Source organism: Lissotriton vulgaris, chromosome 5 (genome assembly GCF_964263255.1).
Source record: "Lissotriton vulgaris chromosome 5, aLisVul1.2, whole genome shotgun sequence".
NCBI classification, from domain to species: domain Eukaryota; kingdom Metazoa; phylum Chordata; class Amphibia; order Caudata; family Salamandridae; genus Lissotriton; species Lissotriton vulgaris.
Window position 1 is genome coordinate 1,202,205,991 of NC_141693.1, and position 21,570 is coordinate 1,202,227,560.

Genomic DNA, 21,570 nt, shown 5'->3' on the forward strand with positions numbered 1-21,570 from the left:
CCACTGCAATATGAACTCAAGGGCTGGTGTCGTCTGCTGATTTCCCTAAAGCAGCAAAGGTACTGTTGAGGGTCTCACTGAGTTTTCTCAAAACTATAGTAATTCCTTTATCAGCCATCAAACAAGCCTAATTTCTTATGTTCCCTTTGTTGAGTTTTGATTGCTCAATTGTGTTCCTTACTGATCACAGCTAAATGTGTTTGAAAAACAAAATGTAGTTAGTACTATCTTGGATTTCCACAATTGTGTCATGCAAAATACCTAAATAAACACTGCTATTTTAACACTTATGGCTTCTGATTTACCAATATGAAACTGAATAAGTTTCCAGGATACAAAGTTTGCTTTTAATGCAGTTAAGATGTTACTTACTGGGCATGGTATTCTTCTTCATCCATCCTGAATATTATTGAATGAGGGTCAGTAAGGAGTTGCCTGCCTTGCTGGCATCTGATATTCATACACACTTTTTACCAATCTACGAACATTTGAAAATATCTGTTTATTTAATAATTATGAGGAGCTTGTTGGTGGATTTGGTTAAAAAACTATGGGGTTGATTTAGAGTTTTGCAGCGAAGGTGCTCTGTCGCAACGCCCTTCAGTGTTCCGCAGACTACAGGAATCAGTGCTCCATTCTTATCCTGCTCTATGCAGATAATGGTCAGGTTTGGGGGTTCTGCAAAGATGGTCTTTGATTCCAATCCGAAACTTCTCCTTATTTGTAGCTCTGAAAATGTAAAAATAAACTTTCTGTTCCAACATTCCGAACACAGTGCCCAGCTGGTCATCTGCTTCCTACGCTTGTAATTCTAAGTAACTTGTTTTGTTGTGACTGGATTTAATTCTTACAATAATGTGATGATATTCATGTTTCAAAAACAGAAGCTTGTTTGTGTTGACTGCTTGAGGGTTGCAATTGAAAAATAATATAGCCAAGAGCAAATATTACTTTTTGGCATAGACTACAAACCAGATCATGTTTGTAGTAACATTATGAGAGTAAGCCTCTTTTCTCAGCCTAGGCATCTGATATTCAGATTATGTATGTATGTATGTATTTATTTCTTATATAGCGCAACCTTTCACCCTACGGGTATCTTGGCTCTCAGATTATTGCACAAGGCCCCCCTTGCAGTAGCATGGTCAGAGAGAAAGGGAGGAGCTGGAACTTAACTGCCTCTAGGGAACAGCCAGGTTTTTAAGCTTTTCCTGAACGAGGTCAACGTGCCGGACTGTCTAATTCGAAGTGCTAGCTCATTCCAGAGTCGGGCTGCTGACACACTGAAAGCCCGGCCTCCCATCCTAGATCGCTTAAATCTGGATGTCACCGCTAGGTTTAACGAGGAGGAGCGAAGCATCCTCTTCGGCTGGTACCAATTAAACCTGTTAGATAGCGGTCTTGGGCCTGAGTTGTGGAGTCCATTGAACACTGTGCACAAGGATTTAAAGCGAATTCTTTCACAGATTGGCAACCAGTGTAGCTCTTTCAAGGCCAAAGAAGTGGAAGAGCGGCGCTCCCAGCTCAAGGCTAGTTTGGCTGCGGTAGACTGGACTCTTTGCAGGCTCTGAATGATGTACTGCGGGGCACCCAAGTACAGAGCATTACAATAGTTCAGTCTACTAAGTATCAGACTACTGACCACCAGAGGGCGATTCTCCTTCGGGAGAAAAGGTAGCACCTGTCGTAGCATTCGTAGGAGAACCATACAGACACTAAGTGTCTTGTTGGATGGGGCCTCCATCTGAAGGTTATCCTCTACCATTACCCCTAAATTCCGTACCACCCTAACTGGAGTCAGGGGTACTTCCTCTGGTGTAAGTCTAAACTCCAGTGGTAGATGACGAGGTAGGGTGTTACCCGGGCAAAACATTACCTCTGTTTTACTTCCATTAAATTGAAGGTAGTTTTCCCTAAGCCAAACGGAGGTATGACGCATGCAGTCCTGAAGGGTACTCAACGGCACCGCTTGTTCCCCTCCAGGGAGAACACCAGTTGGGTGTCGTCGGCATAATTAGCCAGCTCAATCCCAAAAGATTTAATCAGGGGGAATAGAGGACGTAAGTAAATATTGAAAAGGATAGGGCTGATTGTCGAGCCCTGAGGCACGCCGTGGGGGACTGGTAATTTATTTGACGTAAATGGTGTTAGAAATACTGTCTGTTGTCTGCCCAACAGGTAGGATTGTAACCATTGAAAAGCCATCCCGTTCACCTCAATCTCTGTTAACCTCCCCAACAAGATACAGTGATTCACCGTATCAAAGGCGGCTGACATATCCAATAATATCAATACAGTAGGCTCTCCATTGTCCGCGCGCCTTCGAAGGCTATCCATAACCGTTATTAATGCTGACTCCGTGCCATGTTTTGGACGGAACCCAAATTGGTCCTCATCCAACAAACAGTTTTCCTCCAAAAAAACAGAAAGGTCCCTGCTAACCAGTTTTTCCAAGACCTTAACTGGAAAGGGTAAGAGGGATATAGGCCTGAAGTTAGCAGGGACACCAGGGTTCAGCGAGGGCTTTTTGAGCAGGGGGGTGACCATAGCCTGTTTCCAAGCATCCAGCACCACCCCTACCTCCGATTGGTTGCAGATCTGATGTAACCAGTGTAAGGTTGCTTGTCCCACTTCCTTCCATAACCTCGGAGGAAAGGGATCAAGGGGGGAACCTGAAGAGACCTTACATACTAGATTGCTGAACACTTCCTCAGTCAGCTCAGTAAATAGACTAAGGGAAGGTTTCACGCCCCGCTCTTCTACATACTCCGGAAACGCAATCTCGTCATTGACGGTAGTTGCATTTTGGAAGTTACCTATAATTGTGGCAATCTTCTCGTCAAAATATACCGCTATCTCGTCACAGAGCTTCTGCGTAGCAGTCACCTTATTACTCAAACACTGCGGGTTAGAAAGTTTCTTGACAATGTCAAAGAGAGCCTTGGTGCCATTGGAGGATTGTAAAATAGAGGCAGCATTAATCTCGGCTTTGGCCTTAGCAATGCCTATTTTATATTCCGCCTGTAGTAATCATGCACAAAAGTAAAACACCAGGCATACTCTGCTGTATTATCTGGAATAAAGGCCTTTATTGTTTCATGTATTGATTATTGTAATGTCATTTTTCTTTGTACCAGGACAAAAAATGCTAACAGACTTCAGTACATACAGAACGCGGCAGGGCCATCTTTCACCTGTGTAAATTTGACCACATTGCTCAAGGAATTGCTGTCTACACTGCCTGCCCATAAAAAGGATTGCTTTTAAATCAATATGTCTTATACTCAGAATGTTCTACCTTGGCATGTCTATTTGCCTAGGCAATGATTGTAATGTGTGGCCTGGTCCGAAAAGGTCACCAGGACTCTAGCTTGCACTACAAGAAATTCAAATTCTCCAGTTATATGTTTCAAACACAATTTTATCAATAGTTCATCAATGTTTCACTTTACTAACACATACATTAAACATTATTTCCAAAGTAAATAGTTGCATTTTCATCACATCAATGCATATTCAAATCATGATTCAAAACAATGCGTTAAAAAACCCAATGCATTTCGGGGCTGAAGCCCCTTCGTCGGGGGTCTGTTAAAGAAAAAAAAGGAAACTTAGTTACTAAAGATGCCGTAGAGGCTTTTAAACTATTAAACTTTTTAGTCTTGTAGTCTTAGCGATTCTTACCACAGGCGCAGGGTAACTCGATAAATATTGTATCGAGAAGAATATTTCATTGGTTACAGTCAATCTAAAAGAAAGGGATTGCATAAGCTTCACATTCATGAAATTATGTGAAAAGAAATTTTAAGTGAAAAGAAATTTTAGGTATGTTTTATTTTTGAACGGATTTACCTGGACTTTGGTTGTATAATATCTGCAAGAAAGATTATATTGATGGTCATTTCCAGGGAATTTACCGAATATCACATTGTGAACGTGACGCGTTAATATAAAAATCATAACTTATTTGCTCACCTGCGAGTATTATATTGGACCGCAAGTGAAAATATCCTACGAGAATGGAAAATACATATATGTCACTAAGCATCGTAATATTTACTCGGAATACCGAACTCCGTAAAGTTAAAAGGAAGATTTTTTACCTGAGAGCCTCCGTAGCAGTTCAAACGGTCTCGCTCAAAGAATTAAAGTAGTTTGGCTGTAAATAAGAGATAACCGCATTTAGTAACTTATTTGCGGTTCGAAAACTGTGAAACACACGTTTAGTGTTTAATTATTATTCTTACCGATAGCGAGAGTATTCCTACTAGACACAGCGTTTCCAAACCGGTCTGTCAATTGAAGTTCAGCCACTCGACTGGTGGTCCTTTTTTGATGTTTAAACTTAGAGGTTTAACCCGTAGTAATAGACGAAGGACTTGCTGGATAATGCTAAACAGCCGCCATTATTAAGGTGAAAGCTGAATATTTAAAGCTATGTTTTTAAGTTATTCAGGCTTATTACAGTAGAAATCACTGTGTGATGTTATTCAAGCAATATTCGAATGATTCCTGGCCTTTACATGTGAGGATTAAAACGAAAACAGATGACCAAAATCAATGAAAATATACATAACATGAAAGTTAATGCAAAGCTCAGGCAATCAAATTAAAGTACTAGAAGGTGCAGTTTCACGAATACAAGTTTCTGCCTATTTACAATCTCGTGTTAACACTGTGTGGCTGATGCGCTTGTGTATGTTAAGAACGTGTCTTGTATATGTACATATCACTGTGGATTAGAGGCCCTTGAGGATCTAATAGGCTTAAGGTTTTAAAGTTAAAAAAAAAAAAAATCAAGATTTAGAGGAAACAAACCATTTCCATTTTGTCATTTAACCCATTTGGGGCCAATGTCTGAAGTTTGCGTATCCAAAAGGCTTCTCTTTGGAGCAGGATTCTAGCATTATCATATCCCAATCGTTGAGGAACAAGTTCAATAATCTGAAATCTCAATAGGGCTATTGTATGACCCATCTCTATCCAATGTTTCGCGAGTGGTGAAGTGTAGTTCTTGTTTCGGATCTGACTTTTATGCTCCGAGAGTCGTATTTTAAGTTTCTGATCTGTCTTGCCGATGTACAGTAATCCACAAGGACATTTGATTGAGTACACTACATGCTCCGAGTTACAATTGGTGGTGTGTCTGAGTTGAATTCTTTCTCCTGTACGAGGATGTAGTAAGGTGTCACCTGGTATGACATTATTACAGTTCTTGCAATTTTAACATCACAAAAAAAAAAATAATAATAAATAAATAAATAAAACATGCCTAAAATTTCTTTTCACTTCAAATTTCTTTTCCCAAAATTTCATGAATGTGAAGCTTATGCAATCCCTTTCTTTTAGATTGACTGTAGCCAATGAAATATTCTTCTCGATACAATATTTATCGAGTTACCCCGCGCCTGTGGTAAGAATCGCTAAGACTACAAAAATAAAAAGTTTAATAATTTAAAAGCCTCTACGGCATCTTTAGTAACTAAGTTTCCTTCTTTTTCTTTAACAGACCCCTGACGAAGGGGCTTCAGCCCCGAAATGCATTGGGTTTTTTAACGCATTGTTTTGAATCATGATTTGAATATGCATTGATGTGATGAAAATGCAATTATTTACTTTGGAAATAATGTTTAATGTATGTGTTAGTAAAGTGAAACATTGATGAACTATTGATAAAATTGTGTTTGAAACATATAACTGGAGAATTTGAATTTCTTGTAGTGCAAGCTAGAGTCCTGGTGACCTTTTCGGACCAGGCCACACATTTTGATTTCCACAATAGGCAGGCACTAATCTAGCGCAGCACACCTATCAAACAAGCATATAACCATTGTGAAAATAGAGTGCAGTACCCACACATATTCGTTTTAGGCAATGATTGTGGCAATTATATATCTATATGGTTTTGCTTAGCATCTCACAACTTCTTAATGATTTTAAATCCGTACCATACTTCCTACGGTGGCAAAACATTTAGAGCCTGATTACGAGTACGGTGGACCCAAGACCGCTGTACTCGTGGTGGCGGTCTGACCGAAGCCCCTCAGCGGTCCAACTGCCCAAGTACAACCATGGTGGTAGGACCACCACAAAACTGGTGCTTACCCCAGGATCCTGATCTTGCTGCGGTGGTGGTGGAGATAGCGCAGGGAATGGAAGTGGTGTCCATGCCAGCACCACCGTGCTAATCACAACCTGCATTTCCACCTACCTTTTCATGGCAGGGACCCTGCCATGGAAAGGTCTGCAGAAAGGCTGGGAAGGGGCCCCAAATTGGGGCCCCCAGGCATTTTAGCCCATTGGGCATTGTGTCTGGGGGCACTGCAGTGCAGCGGCAATGCCTCCAGGCTCTCTCTGTGACGCTGCTACACCACCAGCCATGTGGTAAACTCCAAATGCGGCAGTCAGAATGCTGCTGGCTTGGTGGCGTTCTCCCGACTGCTGACCTGCAGCCTAGCAGTCCAACCGCCAAGGTCATAGTAAGTCCCTTAGAGACCTGAGAGCCTTCTTTTGTAATAAATATCTCCAATCAATTTAAAGAGGAAATAATTATTTTTAATTATGCAAAATTCTAAAAACCTGCCTCTTTGTTTGCGGTTTATATTAGTCCATAGAAGCTCTAGAGGATTGCTAACTTGCAGCCTTTAAGCACTAAAAGGCCTGTTTGGGGTTTATAGTCACACAATAGATAGATAGATAGATAGATAGATAGATAGATAGATAGATAGATAGATAGATAGATAGATAGATAGATAGATAGATAGATAGATAGATAGATAGATTGATAGATAGATTCCAAGTTCTATCAGTAATGCAGGACTTAACAAAAATGAGGAGACGGACAGAAACATTTACTTCAAAATTAATCTAGATGAATAAAATGTTAAAAGCATTACATCTCAGCTCATACAATCTTGCTTGCTTGTATGCCTAAAAAGCAAGTATACAAACTTCAAAAGACATAGAAGAATCTGAATAACTCTATCTTTCCACTTAACTACATATCTGGAGTTGAATGTCAAAATTTCAGGAGAACGTCCGAGAGTCAACTAATAAGACCCTTTGCAATAACTTCAAGATCAATATGCTCCTACATGGGATATGGTGGAGGTTCTGAAAGATGTGTTACTGGAAGGTTAGAAGCCAGATCGCTAACCACCGTAGAGCGTAGAGCGGGGCATCTGGGTTGCAAGTCACTTTTAGGACAAATGGGTCAAATGGGTAGAGTTGTATTTAACACCAGTACACAGAGAGCCTTTTGCCTGGCAATGATTCACAGTTGTGTTTGCTTCTGGCTTCAACAGTTTGTGCACCTGCACTTTTAATTTTTTCTACCAATGTGGATCCCTTGTGTGCCCTTCCCTCTTTATTTGTTTGCTGCCATTTGTCCCTCATTGCTTGTCCGGTGTTCACCAGCTTCTGTTACTTGGTCTTCAATGGCTGGGGGTCCTGGGGAGCAGTGCCAGCATCCAGGTCAGAATTATGACAAAATAAATCTCCGCTAAATAATAAATAAGATAATATATTTGTAGCTGTGAAGTTTCCAGACACAATAGAACAGGAACAAAACGCTATAATGGCCAAACTCCTCATCTCTCAATTTGCCACCCAAGAATCTTCACAACATTACACCATGACCTACCTCAAATTCCTTCGTCATGCTTCCCCCATGACATACTGCACATTCCACCCTTACTCTACCAGTCATCCTTATTCTTTAATTAAACTTCAAATATACACATCTAAAATGTACATTACACTTGTATGCGGCGTTATGTCAATATACCATTATTGCATTGTTTGTGCGACCACAGACTGAGATGCAAACACCGGCACCGTGTAAAGAAGCTTTACCATATAGACTTTTCTAAGTAATCCTATTGCACTAATGCACAGATATCCTCAAACTGATGGCTTTAGAATGTGGGTTACGAGATGATCGCCTAAGGAAACACAGTAAGGGGCTCATTAGGATTGCAGATAATCTGCATCCTCCGGGCCGGCGGAAGCCACCGCCAGCCCGGAGGATGCGGATTATCCGCTGCGGACTGGAAAAAGACCCCCCGCCAGATTAGGATGGCTGGGGGGTCTATTTTCCGTCCGCCGCTTTTCTGCCGCAGTCGCGTTCCGACCGCGGCGGAAAAGATCTAATATGGCTGGTGGTGTCTATCAGACACCGCCAGCCATATTACGATAGCTGCGGTCATATGCCTTTCCACGGCGGCATTTCCGCCGTGGAAAGGCATACGGTGTTGTCTTCAGAGGCCCGTTGAGGGCCCCCAGGAGTGAAGGGGGGTGCACATGGGGGTACCTATGGTACCCCCCTGCCTTTGCGTGCATGAAGCGGCAGGCACCACGCGGTGCCTGCAGCTTCGTGCAGGCAAAGGTAAACATGGTATTTTTAACATTGCGGCGTGTGCTGCTTCAAGCAGCATCTGCCGCAATGTTAAAAATACAGGATGTGACCGCCAGGGTGGCGGTCACATCCTAATTAGCACGGAGGGACCGCCCCTGCCCCTGTGGACGGTCCCTCCTCCACTGGGGTGGCGGACCGACGCAGGTCTGCCCGCCATCCTAATAGGCCCCCAAGTTAGCAGCAGAGCTGGGACTTGCAGCTTTAAAGTCCCTAGTTGGCAGTTGGAGCAAGCTCCTGCCTTGAACAAGTACTGCTGCAGATAATGCTCAGTCAAACTATCCTTATTTCCCTAATAAACTAAACAAGCATGAGGGAGCGTGACATGGAAGAAAAGGGAAGAATGCACAGTAGTTAGAAACAAAGGGAAAGATAAAAAGATACAGGAAGACAGACAGGTGCAGAAACTTTTAATGAAAAGACATACAGTGACAGAAACAGACAAGGAGAAAATCAGAGCGAGAAGACGATAAAGAGAAAGAACAGCAGACAAATAGAAAAAACTGTGATGGTGAGATTTGGATAAAAAAGAATGGAAAAAACTCGGATAGAATGAAAAACGTAGAGAGACAAAGGCAGTGATAAAGACATTGATAGATATAGACAAAAGAGGCGAAAGAGACCGAAATAGCACAGGTAGAGAGACAAAGACAGAAAAACACGGAGAGTGAAAGAAGCGAAGAGAAGGGAGAGGCAGGAGGAGCGCCATCCTCCCATAGCTTTAACTATATCTATCTGCACCTTTTGGTCCTTTCTTGAGGGAATACTTTTTCCTCTTTTTCATTTCTTGTTCCTTTTTCATCTATCCCCCTCACCACTCTTCTTCATACACAAAAAAAAATTGCGCTCCGTCCAGTGTGTTGGTCGGCGCCTGGACATCTGATGAAGCATGACACTGCAAAGTGTGTGATGGCAGTATTAAGAAAAGCAATGTCTTTTCTTTTACTTTCTTGCCTCTCTTGTTAAAATTGTTTAGCCATCTCGTTGGAGGGTATTACAACGGTTAATTCTTGCCTCCTCCATCCTAAGTGGGCACTATTTTGTTGTTTCTAGTCCTTCTCTCTTTAGTGAGTTATTAACCTTCGAATAGTACCTTTTCCTTAATATGAATCAACAACCCAACTTTGCCATTGAATTGGATGTGTTTTATAACTATTAAAAATAGTTGCTTACTTGTTTTTCTAGCTCCACCACACCTTATTGGCAATAAGGCCTACATAGTGGTGATTTATAAATATTTAAAAGGATGATTTTGACCTGTCAAAAGGGGTTATTTTGACATGTCGAATTTGCAGTTTAAAACTGGAACAGCCAGGCTACAAATGGTAGGCTTGCAGTCATGTTTGCACTGTCACTGTAGTGGTTGGCTCAATAGGTGCTGCAGTTCATTAGTAATATTTAACATACAGGTCCTGTGTACACTTTGTACCACATACTAAGGCTGTACAGAGAAGTTAAACTGATCAGGGTATGCCAATTTCAACATGTTGAAAGGAGGAACATAGGCACTTCATCATTAGTCAGCAGGGGTTAACGTGCACAAGATTCTACAGCAAGCAAAGCTATATGGCCCAGATGATAAATGGAAGTCCTATTATCCAAGGTGCCAAAATGTTACATGTACTCATTAAAATATGCACTGCAGAACTAGAGACTGTTATCCAATACAAATCTTTGAGGAATACCTTTCCTGGAAAAAAATCATATTCTAGATAATCACAAATGCTAATCACTTTTTCAACCATCTTGACTTCTGGCCACTTGAAAAAATAACCAACCTGGACAATGACATAAGTTTCACTCTGATCAATTATATCAATACCTACTTGCCTTTAAGGTCCTCCTGGTATCTCTGCGGGATGATTTACACAATTTAGCTGTTTTGCTGCTGTTCATACATGCAACGCAATGACAAATCCACTCATCAATACTCCCATCCATAGATGGCTTGTAGTATAACTCTCAAGCTTGCTTCTTGGTAGCTGACATGCACAAAAAGTTTTAATGGCATCGGGCAATAATATTGTTCCTAAAGATAAAAGGAGAAATAATCTTGTCTCAACGTGAAACTATGCCATTCATGACACACAATTAATCCGTTACTTTAAAGTAGGCACTCAATTCTCTTCTTAGTTTCCATTCTACCAGCCACACATTGCTACAGCATTCCACTACTTTATTAAGACCTATACTAGACAATATGCTGTCTTCTCAAATCTTCCTAGTGATACTATGTCCTAAGCAAGAATCAGAACCTCTTGCTTCCTTCACATTCCACCTCTACAAGAGAAATCTCAGTAGAGTATTCAAAAGGTTTCCTTGACAAGCAATCAGCGTGCACAGTTCTAGCTCCGAGAACATATTTCAGTTTGAAGTGGAATGCCTGAAACTTGCTTTAGCCAATCTGGGAGTCAAATACTACCTCCCCCACGAGGCACTAACATGTAACCAGGGGCATATGATCAGTCCTAATAGGGGACTCCTACTAGGGAATCTCAAACCCCATTCAAACATGCTCTGATGTCAAAACGCACAATTCTTTTTGAATGACTAAATAATTACATTCAGCTTTTTTGTTCTTATAGGGACCTGGACACTCTCTTTTCCCATTTCTTTGCGTCAAAAATGAACAGTTCTCACTGCACTCACGTCCGTACAAATTATACAATCTTTCCCCACCACAGAATGTTTCAAACAAGACACATTAACTAGGTAATTTTCCAGTAAAGTAAATGCCCCCTTTTGTTGCTTGCTCAATTCAAATTCAGCATTCTTTCTCAGCAACTTTTTTAAATGTTCCATCTTAAAGACATAATTGTCAATAGACTTTGAATAGAACTCTGTTAACCCTAGCAATAAGTCTACTGATCTTTGGATTAAGGGGTAGGGGCCTCCAGAATTGCCTTGATCTTATGAATTTTTGGTCTGATTCAATCAGCTGTAATACAAGACCCAATACTTCCACCTTATTGAATGCAAATTCAAATCTGTCCATCCTGGGAGTTAAGCCCTTCAAATTAAATGCCCTCAAAACCTTTCAAATTCTCTTCGTGATTCTTCTAATCTTTCCCAAAAACCAAACTATCACCTTGGAAAGCTACAATACCTTTCAGACCTTCAAGTGTTTCCTTACATAATTCTATGGAAGACCGCAACACCACTGGCTAGGTCGAAAGGCATTCACTGTAAAAAAAAAAACACTTCAGGTGTGATGAATGCAGTTTGAAACTTTGTATCCTCATGCAGAAGAACCTTGGGGCATATTATCAAGGGGGTTTATCTCCGCATTTCGGCTTTAAAAGTCAAGAAAGCGGAGATAAAATTATCTCCCTATTACCTAGCTGTCGCTAACACCAGTTAGCGACAGCTAGTAGGAGATAGTGACCATCTTGGGCCCCGCTTTGCATGTCAGTGATATTTATCACTAATGACATGCAAAGTAGGCGTGCCAAGATGTTAGAGACTGGAAACAGTCGCTAACATCGCTATCTCCTATAACCAACTTTTAGAGATATTCGCGCTAAGCGCGAATATCTCCAAAAGCTAACACCTGCCCCATAGCAGTTCTTAGCCATGTTATCCAATGGTAGGTGGATAACATGGCTAAGAGCATTAGCTCGGTAATGCCTGAATATCGCTGCCTTTTCAGCGATATTCATGCATTATTTCCGATTTTTATCGCATTTGCGATAAACCTTGGTAATACCAAGGTTTATCTGCGATAAAAATCGCCGCAGTTCGGCGATAATTTTTCTCGCTAACCAAGCAATAGCGATAATTATCGCTATTGCTTGGTAATATGCTCCCCTGTTTTTCGTGATGATTAGATACATTGTTGTGAAAACTGTAGCTCCTGAAATAGTAGAAATAAACTTGCTAATGTTCAGGTGTAGTTCCCCATACAATTTCAAGGATATAACTACAGGAGAGACCCAGGGTGATGATTATACTACCTCAATTATCCCTAGGTCACATAAGTCCTTTAAAATTCCTTCCCACGTTGCTCTATAACTGATCGGAACATTTCTGACTCTATGATGTACATGTACAGCACCTTCTTTAACAATAATGTTATGTTTAAACCCCTTCTGATCTCTCATTGCCCTCCAAAAACTTCATTAAACTTACTCTTCAGATATTGCAGTTAAACCTTATCATCATTTTGCTCCCCTTCATCTCCAAAAGAATACACACGGGGAAGATCAACTCTTAACCTCTTCTTGATGGGGCCAACTCAAAATTGACTTTCCTTCCCCTTAACTTAGCACAGAAGAATCCAAACATTGTTATACTTTGATCTCTACAACCCCCCCCCCCCCCCTGGCTTACCTCTGTCGGATTTAAATTCCTTCCAGGCCATAGTGGCATAAATAGCTCTTCCTTGGGCAGCAAGCATACAAATATACCATCATGTGTACATCAACACCATTAACTTTTATAATAGTAGAGGTTAATGTCCTTGAAACCTCATCACACCAACACTCCAAATTTTCTTCAGATTTAATGAATACTCACCATGACTTTCTTCCTCCGCAATAATGTTAACTTTTTTTGTAAAACCACTCTTGTATTCATGTGCACAAATTACCGTTTTTTCCTGCATTTGGTGCAAGTTCTATCAATTGCTGGGTTCCCTTGAAAGTTCCCCACATGGTTATAGCTTCCACATCTGTAACACTGGAAGCTGTCTCTCTCCCCTTTCATATCGTCATCAGTGTTCTTACCTTTCTCCCGATAATGTTTACTTCACCAGACATATATTTGACTTCCTGCACAAATATCTCAGAATCCTCAATTCCTTTTGCTATTCTAACTGCTTCCTTCAAAGTTAACTCTGAGCATACCCATAACTGTTCTCAGCATACAAATTACAGTTCTTGTACTTTCTAATTTTTGCACCTCATTGGAATTTGGTCCTTTAAGACTTGATCATAGCGCAATGAGCTCAAAATCACACAATATTGCTGAATACCTCTATTCAGCCAAGCACTACTCATTCTCTAATTGTCCCTTTGAGTAACATTTATATCGTTCCATGACCACATTAATACTCTTTCCAAACCCAATTGCTTAACTACATAATTAAATGAGTTTAAAGCTGTTGCTCCAAAGAGGGAATATTTTTGAAGTCTTTAAGTCCTGCTTCCCGTAGACAATGTTGAAGTAATGCTAACTTGTGGGTTGAAGGAGAGTAATCCCCTTCAAGCACCTCAAAATAAGCTAAAAGTACTTCAAACCAGTCATCCCAGGACGCTGTAAAAAAAACTGATGGCTTGGCAATAGACAAAATTTTTAAGCTTGTAGAAAGGATAACAATTAGTGCAATATAAAACATTAACACAACTAAAGTACTCACCATAATCTGGGATGAGAGGCAGGAACAATACTAGTATTATGTCCAACAGATAAGTAATAGTAGTACTCCAGAGAATGCTGTGCCTGTCATCGAACCTGAACCTGTCAGGCTGAATGAAATGTCACAGATTGATGCTTTTCTTAGAAATATATTTTTCTTTTTGCCCAAACAACAGTTTTTTTAAGGTGTGCCCATCACCGACTGTGTAATAAGGTTATGTCAAATTTCTCTGTTCTTGAATACAATAATCCCAAAATATGGCTGCCACTTCCAAAATAGAATTTATACCAGCAATCAGCAGATTGCTCCCACTTCCCCTTAAAATATGGCACTTAAAAAGGAACAGTAACCAGCAGTATTTTTAAAGTAATATAATATCCACTTGTCCCACGAAAAGGCCACCAAAGTGAAACTTGCAGATCCCTTCCTTAAAGTTTTCCCAAACAACATATAATTGTGGCAGAAGTTTAGAAAAGTCACAATGTAGCAACACTTAACTGGGCAAAACTTCTGTTTGACAATATGAGACTGCCTTTAATCAAATGAACGCATTTGCGTTTCACTACTTCCCATAAAATATGGCTGACACCTAAACCATGCATGCAAATGTATGCGTATGTGCTCCTTGTGAAAGACCAGAATGCCATCACATAAAGTGAATGTTAACCAATGGCTGAAGTCGGTTGGTTCATTTCCCCATTTTGGATGCTGTAGTAGGCGTAAGATAAATGTGAATGATACAGCAACAGACCAGTGGATGAAGAAGGCTCTCTGAAAGCCTACGTAAGTAAGCATATCATATATATAATTTTATTAAACTCAAAAGGGCCTGACTAATGCCAGACCCCTAAACGAACTAAATACATCAAGGCTTCTATTTCAGGTCAGAGAGGATGCAATAGAACATAGAATTGCCAAATAAACATAAACCTTTGGTTGATCGATGTATTGATGTATGCGACTACATGTCCAATTTTCATAAACAGGAACGTGAATAGTAAGAACTGAGAACTATCTATTTCCTACAACTGTTTAGCTCCTTCAGTCAAAGTAGATGTTTAGCATTGTCCCCTCAGACAGGTCAGGCGCTTAGCACTACGCGAGTACACTATGCACGTTTTATCACTGCCTCCTAACACAAGGCAACCGTTTCAGCAACACATTTACAACAGGCAAAAGTTTAACACTTCACTTATATCCTCCAGAGTTGTATGTCTTTTATAGAAATAACATAATTTTGCATGTTAACGTGGGACACGACCTACATAAGTGAGGTCCCTCTGGGGTAAAGGGTGGGGGAGTGTGTCTTGAAGAACTGAGTGCTTCATTGACTCCTTCCGTCGCCAGAAACGTGAGGTAAAACAGACCTAGGTGACTGTGGGGAGACAATCCATATTCTGAAAGTTTTTGCCACCCGAGTGATATTGATATTAATGTGTGACATGTTTTAGAATTCCTGTTTAACAGGTTTCAAGTTTAAGAGTTTAATGTGTTGTGATTAACTTGTTGGACGTTTACATCTGACTCATTTAGTAATTTACTAATGACAGGTGATAAAGTTAATGTGTAACAGTTTTTGTAGTTAGAGTGTAACAAAAAGCGGGGCTGATGAGTGACATATGCTGAGTCATAGTTTAGTATTTGTTTGGGTCAATGTGTTACAAGTTGGGGTTAACATTTGAAACGTGGTAAGGTGGCGTTGGTGAGTAGTTGATTTGTGAAAAGTGTTGTGGTTAATGTATGACACGTAATAATGTGTGGCGTGCTGGGATTACCTTCTAACAGTAGATGGTGTTAATGTGACGTATTGGGGTTAACATCTGACTGGTGTCTCAGTGGTCATATATCAGGCTGGGCACAGTGTCTGTGGTTTCAAGTTTGTGCCCGCCTCCAGGCCAGTCTCATTCGCTGCCTCCGCTGCCTTGCTGAAAGACTGACGGGCTGCTTCCCAAACCGTTGCAAGATCTCCTTGATGCGTGCCATGTTTGTTTTGGTGAGCCTGAAGTCGCAGCGGGTAGCACCCATTTCGTACCCCACCGAGCAGTCCTTGGTGGAGGGGCTAAAGCCCTCAGCTTTGGCTGTCACCAAATATTCGCCTGGGTTCAGCAGACGCCAGTAATCACCATCAATTGCTGTAACGAAAGCAAGAGCAAGAAGTTGGCAGAGAACATGTCACAAATAAGTGTGATTCTCCTCAAGCTGTCATGCATTATTGTGTGTACTTTGCCTGATTCTTCATCTGTAACCTGTGCGTTCTCTAGAGCTGTCTCTCGCTAAGGGTGTCCCAACCACCAATTTTTCTCTTGGCTCGCTGCGATTTCCTGCTGACCATTTGTAATAAAAGCTCTTTTCACTGCCTGGTTACATGGATCTAGCGGCAAAAAGGTGTCTGTCTAACTATGTTTTGACATCTAACTCAGATGAAGTAATTTTTGTTAATTCTTTTTTGACTGTCTGAAAGGGCAGGGTCTTGGGTCCTCAGAAGTAGGAAATCTGATTAACTAAGCTCCACTCTTGGGGTAAATGTGCTATACAAATACTGATAAAATGATACAACAAAACACAACATAGCATTGAGGAGTAAGCAATCTAAGTCACAATTATTCCTAAATGCTGATTCCATTTATTCAAAGAAACACTCTTACCAAACCTTAATCTCAATTGTTTAAGTGTATAATCAAATGAGTTTAAACCTGTTCCACTAAAGGGGGAATATTTTTAAACTCTAAGTCCCACTTTCCCTAGACAATGTTTAAGTAACACTAACTTGTAGGTAAAAGTGCAGTCATCCCCTTCAAGCAACTCATTGTCCAATAAAAATACTTCAAACCAGGACGTTGCAAAAACGCAGGTGGCTTTGCAGCAGACAATATTTTAAAGTTTAAAGAAAGGATAACAAATAGTTCAATATCCAGATTTTCAAATTATGCTAGGTGTGTAATGGACAATATACGCCCAAGTAACTTAGGGCAGATGTATTAAGAGTTTGTTTACAAAAAGATTTCTCAAATTAAGCATCACTTTTTTGCGGAAGGATTCTGATTTTGCATAGCGACCTATGTTTTGTTAATATGTTAATAAAACGAATAAAGCGCATATTCACCAAAGTTATTTTGGTGCTGGAATATCTAGACTAATAAACACCAACTATGGTTACTTTATACCATAAGCCATCTTGAATAATCAGGTTTTTAACAAAGTGCGGACGGACCCTAGGTCATGTTCCAAACGGATTGTATCTCCACCAGGAAACTAGGGTCAATTCTATTCAGGCATTTAAACACCATACAGCATACTTGTGATTACGTTCCTGTACTGGAAGCCAGTGTAACTCTCTCAAAAGCTGTTTAGAGTATGAATGCTGAGGCAGGAGAAAGATCAACCATGCTGCTTTATTCTGAATAATTTGTAGTTTATGTAGAGCAGTGTAAGGTAACCCTGAGTATACTGAATTAGCATAGTTCAGTTTTGAATCAATGACTGACATGACTATAATTTCCTGGTGTTAAAAGACAGCAGGAGAGAAATTTTCCTCAGTTTTTTAAAGGGAGCATTTAGACACTACTGCTGTGATTTATGTGTAAGATTGCCGTCAATCTCTACCACCAATACTTTTGGCAGAGAATGAAGGAGTAGGTGTCGGGCCGAGATCATTGGGCCACAAGTTGTTGCTCCACAATTTGCCTTAATTTCTCATCTGGACAATTTCTGATTATCAGTGTTCAACTTTAACTGATTGGTTGCTTTCCAGTTTGCAGCTAATCTCAGAGTATTTATGAACTCGAAATAAGAATCAGAGATCCTATCCATTTGAAAGAGTAATTGCAAAGCATCTACATAATTATATATCTTGCAGACAAGAGAAGATAGCACCTCAATCAAGGGTTTTATGTACAAATTAAACAGAAGACGAGGCAAGGAAGAGCCCTGAGGGACTCCACAATCGAAACCAATTGCTTTGGAGGCATCATTTCCAAGCTACACTGATTATTCTTGGTGATCTCATTCGGGTCTAATCCATACTAGGGCAATTCTTTGCACCCCTGCCCAGATATAAAGTTGAATAAGATACTATGGTCAACCGTGTTGCAGGCAGCCGAGAGATCTAAAAGGATCAAGGATCCTCTTCTAGACGTAGATCATCCAAGATCCAATACATTATTGCTGTATGCATGCCTTTCAATATAGCTGGATGGCAAGGATCCTTGGATGAGCCAAAATGTACTTTGTTAAGTAGTTCCATTAATCTTGGTTCATTACTATACGAAAAACAAGTGAGAACAGTGTTGTTAGTTTTCACTTCGAACTTTGGGCTGGGTATATGCCTAGGAGGCAAAATATTATTACTAATAGTATAAATGTTTTCTATAAAGGAAAGATTGAGTTGGTCATATAAGTTTAGCAATACTTTCATTTTAGCAGCGAGGAACACTATATACTAGGAGGTTGTGTGGCAATTTTACCATTCATAGTCGGTTGCAAAATGACCTGCCTAATGAATAATAATTAGGTAGTTCGTCATTTGCAGCCCCCTGTCATTGTCTAAAAAACACAGGGATGGTGGCCTTCAAGGGACAGCTACTCTCCATCCCTGAGCTTTCATTTCCAAACATAAAACTTTATTTTTTAAAGTAGTAACTGTTTCTTAAAGTAACCAGTGCTGCTTTAAATACATAATGATTTTCCATTTGGCAAAACATTAGTGGGAGCAGGAAGTGGGTCCCTGGAAAGCCCTACTCCTCACAAGGCTGTCAAGACAATTTCCAAAGAGGTAGGGTTCCCAAGTAAATACATTTGGCCCTAAAACTTGTGTTACTTTAATGAAACAAAAAATGCCTACTATTGTATAAAAGAGGCTTTTGTTTATGTTTTATTTTTGTAGTAATTTAGCAATCTTTTTTTTCTAAACAAAACAACAAAACATTTTGGGAAGTGATACTAATTATTGCATCTTCTGGAGATTCCTATTGGATTGAGGTGGGAAGTTGCAACTACTCTTTCTCTAAAATGTTCATGTGAAATGCCAGCATAATTAAGCAAGAAGAAAAAGGTCCAGGAATGCAACGTTTGAGTGCCAATGCCTTCTTTCTGAGATGAATGGAACAGTCCTGAGTACGCCTGTCAATGATAGTGCATGAAAAATTGAACCAAGCAACCAACAAACCACCTCTCAGTATAAAGTCTCCTCTTTATGTACTGTGTAAGGTGACTTCCTCAAGGGGCCTCACTAATGATATTATTTATTGAGACTTCTCTATAGTTAATAGGCTAGATGCATGCCGTTCGTCTTTATGGATTCACTAATTCTGCTGATCTTACATAAGAATGCTGACAAGAACCCCCAACTCTACTCCAATCCTTCAGATGTATCTGTACAATGATGTGCTTGTGTCTGAGTATTGTGTTTGCCTCGTTTCTGTGTAACGTTTGCCTTCGGTACCTGTGCGGATGTCATGGTTAACACCTTCCACTGAAATGATGGCATTTGGAATCGCTCTTCCTTGGAGATCCTTCACAATCCCCTTGATGCCCCGATGAACCTGTAAACAGAGCAAAAGCTGCATTGTTCTCTGAAGAGAATGAGCAAATGTAACATTGTCATTGATTCCCTCTTCAGCGGTATAATCACCCACACTAGGGTACGTAAAGGATTTCCATCCTTGAGACACTAGAACACCAACATCAGACATCACTAGAACATTGATAAGCAATGTACGCCTGCAAGCCTGTATCACTGAAATACTGAAATGGACAATATAATAATGCAAGCAAATATCATGCACTGTAGCTGTACATACATGATGTCAACACGTACTACATACTATATTGCATCCTGAGGTTTCGTACTTTGAAAAATTTGTTTTTAATCAACTTTCTTCTAGTCAACGCTCTTTTTGGTGGTACAGGGGGTTCAGGAAACAATAATGTTTGTGGTGCAGTAGATATGTATGTGAAACTTTTTGTGAAGTGTTCCAAACAGAGTTATAATACAAAGTAAAGTAACTACAGATGGGACTGGGTGTACACAACAACAGTAAACTGCATGTTTTTTCATTGTATTCATGCTCACATGCCTCTGCATCTGTCAGTTGATAGCATGCTGTGTAGAAGATGTTGGTCCACCTGCAAAGCTTGCTATCATCGTTGTATGTGGTTCACAGCACGTAAGGTGTAGTCTACCACATTTGATGCCCTCTAGGGGGGAAGCTGTGAGAGTTTAGAGCTATTTTACCGGAAAACAGATATAGTAATATTCCACCAATACACTGTTACCACTAATAACAAGACAACATCTGAATCTTGATGCTTCTTGATGACTCATAATTGTCTGGATACAAAAGCCCTCAGTACCCTTATTAAAGAGACCACAGCTTATTGCTGATAACATAATGTAATTCAAATCCAAGAGTGTTGATGGATGGACTTTATTTCCAGAGGACAAATCCACCATCATGTTACCTGCCCAAAACCCATGGCCCTCCTACCAAAGCGTAAACATTTTGGTCAGCCATTTTTATGAAGGGAAGAGGGGCACACATCCCCCCTCTCCAAGTCTAATAAGGCCTCAGGGACCACATACCCTGGGGACAAAATGCCTTCATAGGCCCCGGGAGCCTGATCCCCTGGAGCTGACATGTATAATAAGGGGAGGGGGCCTTGCTGCTCCACTCCTAAGACTTAAAAAGCCCTAGGGAATCCCATCCCCCAGGGCCGTAACTAGAAACGGAAGGGACGGGGCCACATGCCCTGGTGGACCCCCTCACCTAGCCAGGGCCTAACTAAAAACCGAAGAGACAGGCTACATGGCCCCACTCCCTGAGCCTTTTTATAGCCCCTGGGACCCCATTTCTCGTAGCTCGTAGCTGGCTCACTAGTGTGTCCCAGGGAGCCCACCCTCCGAACACAGTGGTTTCCCTGCCTGCATTGGTGCGAGCAGGTAAACTTGTGTTTGCTCCTGTCTGGCAGGAGTATTTTCAAATCTCCCACTAAAGGGAAGCAAACACAAAGTCTGCTCCCAGTGAGAGGGGGCTGTACAAATGCTCCCGCCAACTGGGAGCAGACTTGAATTCTGTTTACCTGCCCGCAGGGAAACAGATTCCTCCTGGGCAGAGCAAAGATTTGGGACACTAGTAACTATCACAAAAAAGCCATTATTTTCCCCATTTGGAAAAGATCAAACAGTAAAGGCTGCTGTTTATAAAATGGGTATGGAAGGCAGGACATCTCTACATCTATTCCAAGCTACATAGAAAAATGCGTAGCTAGTACAACGTAAATGTATCCATGAAAAATTGAAGATTTTTAATGAACGTGGTGTGACCTATTGTGGTGTTTACAGCGATCTCTCTAAACAAAGCCATTGCCACCAAATTCACGGGAACCATCACCAACCCCATCCACTGTACACAAGCCTCCAATTATTTTTCCATCGTGCCTAACATACCTGCTCCATGAAGACAATCAAGGATTCACGATTATTCTCCCATTCCTCTGGCAGGTCACTTTCATGTGGAAATTTATCGCATCCCAAGTATATTGACACCTCAAAGCAATTTGTGTGCAGATAACTGAAGTCATTGATACCTGTTGGTCGAAGCACATGAAGCAAAGAGTAAGCTTGTGTTTGAGTGACAGACTCCATATGCAACAACGGCAGCCACCTGCTGACTACATGGAAACTATATTAAGCCCCTACTTTACTGAAAATGCCCATTGGTATTTTTCTAACCTGCAGGATATCTTATTAATTCCTCGTGCAGTTGATATATTTTAGCCAAGGTTTTGGGACCTGGCCAAGCAA

At 40.7% G+C, this 21,570-nt stretch overlaps 1 protein-coding gene across 1 annotated transcript in view; it reads right to left on the reverse strand.

Annotated features, from left to right (window-relative positions):
* Positions 1-14,555: 14,555 nt before the first annotated feature.
* CPXM2 (carboxypeptidase X, M14 family member 2) overlaps positions 14,556-21,570 on the reverse strand; it is a 314,235-nt gene continuing 307,220 nt past the window's right edge. Inside the window, exons 12-14 of the mRNA XM_086922996.1 lie at positions 21,214-21,353; positions 19,210-19,309; positions 14,556-15,901 (exon numbers count right to left, since the gene is read on the reverse strand). Coding sequence (XP_086779122.1) covers positions 15,642-15,901; positions 19,210-19,309; positions 21,214-21,353 — 500 coding nt within the window. The 3' untranslated portion in view covers positions 14,556-15,641. The remainder of the gene's footprint in view (positions 15,902-19,209; positions 19,310-21,213; positions 21,354-21,570) is intronic.